The sequence below is a fragment of the Coregonus clupeaformis genome, chromosome 21, assembly GCF_020615455.1.
Source record: "Coregonus clupeaformis isolate EN_2021a chromosome 21, ASM2061545v1, whole genome shotgun sequence".
Taxonomy (NCBI): domain Eukaryota; kingdom Metazoa; phylum Chordata; class Actinopteri; order Salmoniformes; family Salmonidae; genus Coregonus; species Coregonus clupeaformis.
This window is the reverse complement of record NC_059212.1, coordinates 13,170,251-13,180,847: the sequence shown is the minus strand read 5'-3', so window position 1 is coordinate 13,180,847 and position 10,597 is coordinate 13,170,251. Positions and strand designations below refer to the sequence as shown.

The 10,597-nt window shown below is 44.0% G+C and overlaps 1 protein-coding gene across 2 annotated transcripts; it reads left to right on the top strand.

The window, feature by feature from the left end:
* The first annotated feature begins 4,608 nt into the window (after positions 1 to 4,608).
* On the top strand, positions 4,609 to 9,729 carry LOC121534946. 2 transcript variants are annotated; one of them, XM_041841578.1, is made up of 5 exons: positions 4,609 to 4,751; positions 5,738 to 5,823; positions 7,050 to 7,094; positions 7,387 to 7,511; positions 7,856 to 9,729. In XM_041841578.1, exons 2-5 carry the CDS (start codon positions 5,757 to 5,759, stop codon positions 9,146 to 9,148), a joined length of 1,530 nt encoding a protein of 509 aa, XP_041697512.1. In that variant the 5' UTR covers positions 4,609 to 4,751; positions 5,738 to 5,756; the 3' UTR covers positions 9,149 to 9,729. The 2 variants fall into 2 exon arrangements, with proteins under 2 accessions (XP_041697512.1, XP_041697511.1); XM_041841577.1 differs by having other exon boundaries at positions 5,711 to 5,823.
* Positions 9,730 to 10,597: the final 868 nt, after the last annotated feature.

Here is a 10,597-nt window from a genome sequence, read left to right as displayed (position 1 = left end):
TATCAGTGATTATTGCAAAAAAAGAAGGTTCAACTGTTTTGATAAAATAATGTAATTATTATTGGGTCTTATGGTTGCAGAAGTCTTATATTTAGCCTAGGTATAATTTTACAAGCCCTGAATTCATCAGATTATTGCTGACTGTTTGAAATGCACCCCCTTTTGCCTTCATAACAGCCTCAATTCGCTGGGGAATGGACTCTACAAGGTTTCGAAAGCGTTCCATGAGGATACTGGCCCATATTGACTCCAATGCCTCCCACAGTTGTTTCAAGTTGGCTGGGTGGTGGACCATTCTTGATACACAAGGGAAAATGTTGAGCATGAAAAACCCAGCAGCGTTGCTGTTCTTGACACACTCAAACCGGTGCGCCTGGCACCTACTACCACACCCCATTCAGTCACTTAAATATTTTGTCTTACCCATTCACCATCTGAATGGCACACATACACAATCCATGTCAGATAATGTTTGTATGGATTGAGCCAATGCATGTTTGTACAGAGCTATACGGTCAACCTCTGACCTCACAAACCATCCAGACGCACAGGAAGGGCACACAAATATCCCAGAATGCCCCTCACTTTTTACCAGGGTGCACTTCTCTGACCCACTACTCTCCAAGAAAATGCCTTGCTTCTGCCTGTTAGAACCGATAATTTGTGTCAAATCAATCTAAACCGGATTCTTCTAAATGTATGTATTGTTTTTCTCCACAGATTTTGAAGACCTTTTTGATGACGGTGATATCCAGTGAGGAAGATTATGGATTTATTTATTTTTGTAGAATTTGTGTATACATTTATTGAATAAACAAGTGGATGAGCTAATATACTGTACGTGCCATGTAAAAGAAAATGCCCTTCATTTTTTGGGACTACCCAACAAACTATCTATTTCAGCTCTAATGACATATAATTTCCATTCAGCCAAATAGGGGTGCTAGTTCTATTTTTTTTTTTTGCTACTGCTGGCTCCAGATGTTGCAAGATTCTGAAAGAATTCCAGGCATTCTACTATATGTTGGAATGTTAAAATTATGAGTTGCTATCATGCTCATGTAGCTTCAATGGACTTCCATGCTGGATTGTAAATTACTGTCTCTCTCAGAACACCTGTTCGTTGGGCATTTAGAGCATAATTATATACGAGATGATCCCCGAGACTTGGATGCAGTCGCCCCCTTAAACATACTGCAGATGGCAGATGATGAATGGGGCTCCGCAAAGAATCACTTTAATTATTTGTAATGACACAAATGTCTGTTTAATAATAATTTATATATGGGCACAGTGGGGCTTGATGGATACATATAGTAGATTTAGATGGATATCCTGTGTGATTTTGGTCTCCGGGAGTTACATAAATGTTAAGGAGAAAAATATGTATATACTCTATATATACAAAAGTATGTGGACACCCCTTCAAATTAGTGGATTCGGCTATTTCAGCCACACCCATTGCTGACAGGAGTATAAAATCGAGCGCACAAACATGCAATCTCCATAGACAAAGATTGGCAGTAGAATGGCCTTACTGAAGAGCTCAGTGACTTTCAACGTGGCACCGTCATAGGATGCCACCTTTCCAACAAGTCAGTTCATCAAATGTATTCCCTGCTAGAGCTGCCCCGGGTCAACTGTAAGTGTTGTTAATGTGAATTGGAAACCTCTAGGTGCAACAACGGCTCAGCCGTGAAGTGGTAAGTCACACAAGCGCACAGAACGGGACCACCGAGTGCTTAAGCGCGTAAAAATCATCTGTCCTCGGTTGCAACACTCACTACTGCATCTGGAAGTAATGTCAGTACAATAACTGTTCGTCGGGAGCTTCATGAAATGGGTTTCCATGGCCGAGCAGCCACACATAAGCCTAAGATCACCATGTGCAATGCCAAGCGTTGGCTGGAGTGGTGTAAAGCTCGCCGCCATTGGACTCTGGAGCAGTGGAAATGCGCTCTCTGGAGTGATGAATCACGCTTCACCATCTGGCAGTCCGACGGACAAATCTGGGTTTGGCGGATGCCAGGAGAACGCTACCTGCCCGGAAGCACAGTGCCAACTGTAAAGTTTGGTGGAGGCGGAATAATGATCTGGTTCAGGTTAGGCCCCTTAGTTCCAATGAAGGGAAATCTTAACGCTACAGCAAACAATGACATTCTAGACAATTCTGTGCTTCCAATTTTGTGGCAACAGTTTGGGACAACAAAGCGAGGTCCATACAGAAATGATTTGTCGAGATCGGTGTGGAAGAACTTGACTGGCCTGCACAGAGCCCTGACCTCAAACCCAACAAACGCCTTTTGGGATGAATTGGAATGCTGACTGCGAGCCAGGCCTAATCGGCCAACATCAGTGCCCGACCTCACTAATGCTGTTGTGGCTGAATGGAAGCAAGTCCCCGCAGCAATGTTCCAACATCTAGTGGAAAGCCTTCCCAGAAGAGTGGAGAATGTTATAGCAGCAAAGGGGGGACCAACTTCATATTAATGCCCATGATTTTGTAATGAGATGATCGACGAGCAGGTGTCCACATACTTTTGGTCATGTAGTGTGTATATACTGTCAGGTCCAATATTATTGGCAACCTTGATAAAGATGAACAAAAAGTATATTATTTTATACTAATAGATTTGGGGGGAAAATATATTTTGTTTAACAAGTGCTTTTTATTTTTATCAATACGATAGAGATACAAATAATTGGCACCCCTGTTTTCAATACATTTTAGTCATTTGGCAGAAACTCTTATCCAGAGGGACTTACAGTAGTGAGTGCATACTTTTTCGTACTGGTCCCCCGTGGCAATTGAACCGACAACCCTGCCGTTGCAAGCGCCATGCTCTCCCAACTGAGCCACACTGGGACCCACCACACCGTGCGAGGATAACGGCACTGAGCCTTATTCTAAAATATTTTATGAGATTACACATTGGGATGGATCTTGGCCCATTCCTCCATACAGAATCCTTCCAGAGCCTTGATATCCTTCGTCTGCGCGTATGGACTGCCCTCTTCAATTCAAACCACAGGTTTTCAATAGTCAAGTCCAGAGACTGAGATGGCCATTGCAGAACATTTAGATTTTTGTGGTCAATTAACCATTTCTTTGTGGATTTCGATGTGTGCTTGGGTTTATTGTCTTACTGGAAGATCCATTTTCGGCCAAGTTTCCACCTCCTGGCAAAGGCAACCAGGTTCTTGGCTAAAATGTCCTGATACTGGGTGAAGTTCATGATGCCGTTGACCTTACCAAGGGCCCCAGAACCAGTGGAAGCAAAATAGCCCATTAACATCATAGATCCACCACCATATTTTACAGTAGGTGTAGGGTTCTTTGTTGTTTTGAATTGTAGCCTAGATAATCATGACTCCTCTATTCATTACATTTCTAGCTGCACATTTCAGAACGTTTCACCTAATTGACTACACCCCAGTGCATGTATTCTTCTCCTGTTGGTGGTATGTAGTTCAACATACGAACATGCAAGAGAACACATGAAAAACTGCTTACATGAAAGTGGAGGTAGGGCCTCATCATTTTTACAGCAAGGGTCTGTTTTTTTATGAGTTTCTTTCTCCACAAGTGGTATGAAACCGCTTTATGGGCTTTGCACACATCACTTGCCATGAATTTTCCAAGAATATAAAACTTGGACATATTTATATTATGGTACTATTAACTTATAGTTCTTTTCAAGGCAACTGGTTCATTGACCTATGTAAAATGCATCCTTTAAGGGGAATATTGAGCATGTAACATCTTCACTTTGCACAAGTCAAGTGTGGTTCATTTGATTATCCATATTCTACTATGCAAATGTGGAATAGTCCTTTTTCCACCCTCAATGTAGCATAACATTTCCTTATGAATGGTTCATGAAGCATCTACAAAGGCCTTATGTAGGGTCATTATAGGTTTCATAAAGCCTTTCAAGTTGATTCCAATGGGACCAGTGTAACTGAGCTGGTTCTACGTGGCATTTTTCCAGACATCAGGCAGAGCTGAGTTGGCAGTGTGCTCATAAAGGCCTCTACTTGGACAGCAGTCGCCCTCTTCATTAGTGTTTCCAGGAAATACAGTGTAAGAGGAAAGTCGGTGTAGTGGGATATATACGATTGGCTTTCTCTACAAACCTGCTGGAGACACAGCACATAGAGAGATATACTAGTAGAAAGTAGGCTAGATGTATGGCTGACTGAGGGATCTTTACATTCTATTATTCCAGAATCAACACAGGTTTACTGGTTTTAGGGTTTTACTGAGAGAATCATGCTGCCTGAATCAGCTCTAAGATCCATAATAATGGCCATTCTATCCAAAGACATTGATTGTTGGTTGATTGATATTGGGAGCAATCCAGATGCCCTACATCTTAACCCTAAATTCCAAATCGGTGTCAACAAATAAGCTATACATCAAAATTACACCTCGTTAATCAGGTTTTTACCCAGGGGTCTTGCTGTTCAGTGCGGGTAATTACAGGCCCCCTATTGGTCAGTCAGCCAGCGGTGAAAGAGCCAATCCTGGAGTGCGTAACAGCATGCTCCAGCCGTACGACATGCCTTTTGTTTTTAATGATCAAGAGGCTCCTTAAAAATGTTGCCCTGCGCTCCTCTCCCATTCAGGGGAGCAGAGAGGTAGGGTGTATACACAGCTCGGTTAGCTACACCCACCAAACCAATCAATCCAGAGAGCCACTGGCTCCTTGAGGCCATCCCAGGAGGGCAGAACTTCACTTGAACAACAGGTAAATCGTGGATTACAACGCTTATGGTGTGATTCAATGGTGTGCTTATAAATGTGTAATGCATGCAAGATGTATAATGTATGCTAATGTATACTTTATATACAGTTCATCTAAATGGTTTACATCACCATGGCTGAAGCTTATTTTGTACCAAGTTCTTTGTATGATATGTTAGTGTCAGTCAGTAACAACATGCAGAGTTTACTTTTCAGAATCTTCAACAATTCAGTTATTGGTTTGGGAATAAAGCTGAAGAGGGATTTTCATTATAACAGATAAAGAAATAAAGTTTTTTGTCAATCCCTCCATCAGCGGTAAAGCCAATAGCTGGAATACATAGGATATCAGTACATTTACATTTTCTAAGTTTCAATGCCTTTGAAGACTTTAAGAATCGGAGAAACGATGGTCTAGTCTGACCTCGTTGAGAAGTTACTGGCCTTTGGTGCTCTATGATTAGTGCTCCAAGGTAAGCTGTCGTCAACGTTCAACCTTGATAGAACAACCAAATGAAACGGATAGTTTTAATTGTTGACCCTTTACAGGACCGCGACTTGGGCCTGTATAAACAAGTTTATGAATTTACATGACCATACACAAGCAGACATTTGGTTCGCCAGGGGAGCCGTTCGGTACTTGAAAATCATTGTTAAATGGTGCAGGAGGCACTGAAAGGAGAACACTATTATTACGTTTTATAATAACATTTGAATAAGCCATTATAAATACTTATAAATCTTTGTATAAATGTTTAATAAACAATTAATATAATATGATGTTATAAATGTTTATGAATTGTAATGCTTAAATGCTTATACATGTTTATAAATGTTCACAAATTAGGAAATATTCATTTAGAAATTGTTCTTTAATGCTTATTCATGAACATTTGTATAAAGTCTCACCCATTTTAGCATGGTCAGGAAAAACTCTTACCCTCTCAATTGTTCCTTATAAAGACTGGATATTCCCAACTTCGCCCTCAGGAAACAGATAAAGCAGAAAATGGCACGGGCAGGAAGACTAACATTTTCCCTGATCTACACTGGAATTATTGTAGTGTTATTGCCAGGTGAGTGAGACTTTTATTTTTATTTTTTATTAGGAACCCATTAGCCAACGCCAATGGCGACAGCTAGTCTTACTGGGCTCCGACACAACGAAAAATACATTACAAACAAAATAATTTACAATTTACAGACATTTAAAAACATGACATTTTACTGTGCGTGTGTGTGCATCTATCAGTTACACATACATGTTAGTACATACACACAACAAGTAGATCACATGGGGGAGAGGCGTTGTGCCATGAGGTATTGCTTTATTAGTGGGAGATGAGAGCTCCATGCAATCATGGCTCTGTATAATATTGTACTGTTTCTGAAAGACATACCTGACTGATTGTCTGACTCAAAACACTTTATATCAGTCACATTACTGTAGCCCAAAGGCATTGCACATGCAGTACAGTAGATTATAATTCATACCACAAATGGATCTTAATAAACAATCTTCAATGTCACTAAAATGATGGGCTGTTCATACACTAGATAAAACCAATGCGTGTACTGTCGATGACAACGTGTCAGCCACAGGGGCACACATACAACTTCTTATGTCTATCAGAACTTTTTCACAACCCCACCATTAAAATACATACAGTACATCTCTGATGCCTTGGAGCTGCACTTTGGCATCATTAGTAAAGGTGAGACACCACGGACGTCTCACCATAACTGAACCAGCTGACAGGGCGTTTTCCTTTCTGCCGTAAACTTCTGAAGAAAACCCCTGGTGCTTTTAACGTATAGAGACACGGTGTACAGAACATCGGAACAGGTCCCCCCCCTAAACATATTAGTTTACAGTGGAGGTTTAATTGGGTGGGATGGAGTGAGGGGGCCTTTTGGGTATGCTGCCCAATGCTCTTTGTAGTTTTACGGTTTCCACTGACTTCCAGTTGGCCACATGCAGTCTCATACAAACTCAGGCCCCCCAATCCTGTTCAAAGTGACTGGAGTGTTTGTGCGGGGGGGTATGTATTTATGTTGGAAGGGTGTGTCTAGGTGTGTGTGTGTGTGAATATGTATGTATGTTGTGATGTGTCTGTGCGTAGGTGTGCCTGCATCCGTGTGTGTTTAGGTTAATCGGCAATATGCTGCCTGGGCTGTACCTCTAAGCGCCGTCTCCTGCCGTGCACTCCCAGGGGTCAATTAGCAGGGCCAGCATTTTCCCTCATTTGGGGAACACAACATCTGGTTCCTGTCGACTCATGTCCCTACCGTTGTTTTACAGAGTTTCTGGGGGCTGGCCCGGTGTGGCAGAATGCGAAGGAGGAGGGTGAGTGAGGGGGACTGGTTTGTAGGAGACAACAAGGGGAACATGGATGTTAGCAGGTATACTACTGGACAGTATGTCATACCAAAATATTTTCAGACATTAACGGCAAACTCACTTACTGTGATATTTATATGCAAGTACACACATCCTTACAGTATATACACAAATACACTCATGTAGTGGTGTACTCACACATACTTGTGTACTGGTGGTGTTTCTTTACTCTAATATGGCACTTCATGAGTCCACATTCTCTTCTTAATATGTGCTGTCTTTCTCTCTCTTGTTCCAGCATCTGCAGTATCCAGTGATGTCCGCAGCAAGAGGAGTCTTCCCGTTCCCATTCCCGTCCTCAAGCGTCAACCTGACTTCTGGGGATGGTACAAATTCTTCATGGATACTGGTAACCAGGAAGGAGTGAGTGGCAAACATTCCACAATCATTTTTGTTTTGAGTGAATGCACTTTTGGTTTCACACCTACCTTTTTATCTTCATCCTGCACATACACTTCACTTCATTCACTAGTAGATAAAGCGGCACTTTGTACTGCACCTGCCTCCCTAATATCTTCATTGGCCAGTATTAACAGTCTTGATTGAGCTTTCCTTGCACAATGTAACAGTCCAAAAAGTGAACTTCAACCATCTGGCATTCCAGACAGACTCAATCAAACGCTCAAAGTATTTGAAAGGAAACATACCATTTGAACCAAGGTCTGGATCTGATGGGAGTCTGTCTTTCCCCTGTCTTCACCTTATAGATAGAGCATCTGGACAAGATGTACATGACCTACCTGCAGAACAAGCACCGCTCCGAGGAGGGTCCCACCTTCAACCATTACCTCACCCACCTCAGTGCTATCTACAAGACTTGCGCCGACTCCGACGACCCAGAATGCATCGCCGAGTCCACCAGCAAGCCCAAGGCCAAGATGGTGATGCCCGCGCCCGTCAAGACCGCCACAGTCAAAGTATGCAACCCTTATATCGACCCCTACTGCCACTTCCCCATGATCCCTAAGATTGCCGCCCCAGCCCCGGTCAAGGTCGCCCCAGTGCCTGTTCTGACCCCCTTCCTACCGCACCCTCTGAAGAACCCCACAGGGTTCTACTACTATGCCCCAGTCCTGGAGCCCTTCCTCCCCGCCGAGCAGAAGACGGAGCTGCTGCGCATCTGCAACCCCGATGACACCGAGTGTCTGCAGTACCACCTGCGTGCCGCCTATGGCTACAGGCCTGCTCTTGGACCCGCCCCATCCTACGCCGCCCTGGGCTGCGATCCCACCAAGGACCCCTACTGCCGGCCAAAGCTGGTGGAAAAGGCCCCCTCCGGCTTCTACCACCTGTACCCCACCTGCGACCCGGCCACCGATCCCCTGTGCGGGGCTAGCATAGCGGCCCCACCTCCCGCTGCCAAGGAAGCCCCCAAGGAACAGCAATGCAACCCCCTCTTCGACAAGGGCTGCAACCCCCTCACTGCCACCAAGCTGGCCGGCCTCACCAAGCCCGTCCTGGAGTACACACCCAAAGACAAGCCGGCGCCCGCCCCTCTGGCGTGTGACCCGCGCTACGACCCATTCTGCCTGTTAGGCGCCGCCGCTGCCCTTCGTAAGGCCCCCCCAACGCTGCCCCAGTACCAGATCCGCTCCCGCCTGGGCATCCTTGGGAAGACCAAGGAGGGCCACGACTGCTACATGCACTACGATGAGGGCTGCACACCCGTGGAGGCCAGTGATGAACCCAACGCCCCCGCTGCCCGCCAATGCCACCCCTACGACTTCACCTGCAACGGAATGTCTGCCCCTGCTCCCCTCACCGCTGAGGCAAACAAGCCCAAGAGTGGCGTGATCCTGCCCGATCCTGACTGTGACCCCGAGTACGACTACAACTGCCGCCTGCGTCGTGCCGAGGATGCCTCCGCCGCAGCGGAACCAGTGGCCAAGGAGCCCAAGGACGAGCCAGTGCAGCAGGAGGCTGCCCCCGAGTACGCCGTCCCACAGTTTGAAGACTTCCTCAGGAGCTACATGGCCATGGGTCAGTACAGGAAGAAGTAAAAAAAATAACACACAAATCTCAACTAGATGCTATATCTAGATCGCTAGAACTGGAAGAAAGTGAAACAAGTTAATGTGTTATACATACACATACTCACAGTCCTCCCAAGGTGCTAACATATCTCCAATGGTAAAATTATGCTAAAGCAGGACGACTAGTGTCTTATCAACAGAAAGATCCAAACCTGCAATAGTAAATCAGATTCGCTCAGTTACAGTGCCTGAAGGTGTATAATTTTACCATCTGTGATATATGTGGGGAACCCAACATGAGTCCCTCTAGGTTTTATTGTCCCATAGAAGACTATGTGAAAGGTGCGCATTAAATACTATGTTTGTCTGTAGAAAATGTATGTGTTTGTAGAATAGGGGTAGCTAGCATACTTGAAGACTGTCTAATCCAAATGTGTGTCTATGTATGTTTTCTGTGGTTGTACATTGTCTATTTCCAGTGGTTTGTGAACATAGTGTCTCTTGATGTATTTAATGTTGTTTTCATAGCTTTTCTAAAACCTATTAACCTCAAACCCTTCCTCTGGTTAGATTTTTTTTAAAGTTCCAAATAAAAAGTTTTAAAACAAGCCATTTTCCTATGGAAACAATTAATATCCACAGTACACAATGATGTAACCAATATATCACAGTGGTATCTGATAACGTGTGAAAACCCACATGAAAACAGAAAAGGTAATTGCTGGCTGAAATGTGTCGTACATGTTCAGCATTTTAGAGATAAGAACACTCACTGTTGGTCATCCCCTGAATTCACCAGCGGTGTTAGAAGAGGGATCCAGCGCTGTGGTAAGGCCATTGTGGCATGCCCAGGAATTTAGAATAAGTATCAATATCATGACAAGGCTTCTATATCATGACTGAAACAGAGCCATATGAAGATTCAGATGTATACTGAACAAAATTATAAATGCAACATGCAACAATTTAAAATATTTTACAGAGTTACAGTTCATATAAGGAAATCAGTCAATTGAAATAAATAAATTAGGCCCTAATCTATGGATTTCAAATGACTGGGAATACAGATATGCATCTGTTGGTCACAGATACCTTACAAAAAAACGGTAGGGGCGTGGATCAGAAAGCCAGTCAGTATCTGGTGTGACCACCATTTGCCTCATGCAGCGCAACACATCTCCTTCGCATAGAGTTGATCAGGTTGTTCATTGTGGCCTGTGGAATGTTGTCCCAATTCTCTTCAATGGCTGTGCGAAGTTGCTGGATATTGGCGGGAACTGGAATACGCTGTCGATCTAGAGCATCCCAAACATGCTCAATGGGTGACATGTCTAGTGAGTATGCAGGCCATGGAAGAACTGGGACATGTTCAGCTTCCAGGAATTCTGTACAGATCCTTGCGACATGAGCCGTTCATTACCATGGTGAAACATGAGGTGATGGCAGTGGATGAATGGCACGACAATGGGCCTCAGG

Excerpts from the sequence above, each read along its gene's own strand:
- LOC121534946 (XM_041841578.1), top strand. The coding sequence starts at position 5,757 with ATGGCACGGGCAGGAAGACTAACATTTTCCCTGATCTACACTGGAATT. Across the intron at positions 5,824-7,049 it reads TATTGTAGTGTTATTGCCAG|AGTTTCTGGGGGCTGGCCCG; the intron begins GTGAGTGAGACT and ends GTTGTTTTACAG. Across the intron at positions 7,095-7,386 it reads GCAGAATGCGAAGGAGGAGG|CATCTGCAGTATCCAGTGAT; the intron begins GTGAGTGAGGGG and ends CTCTTGTTCCAG.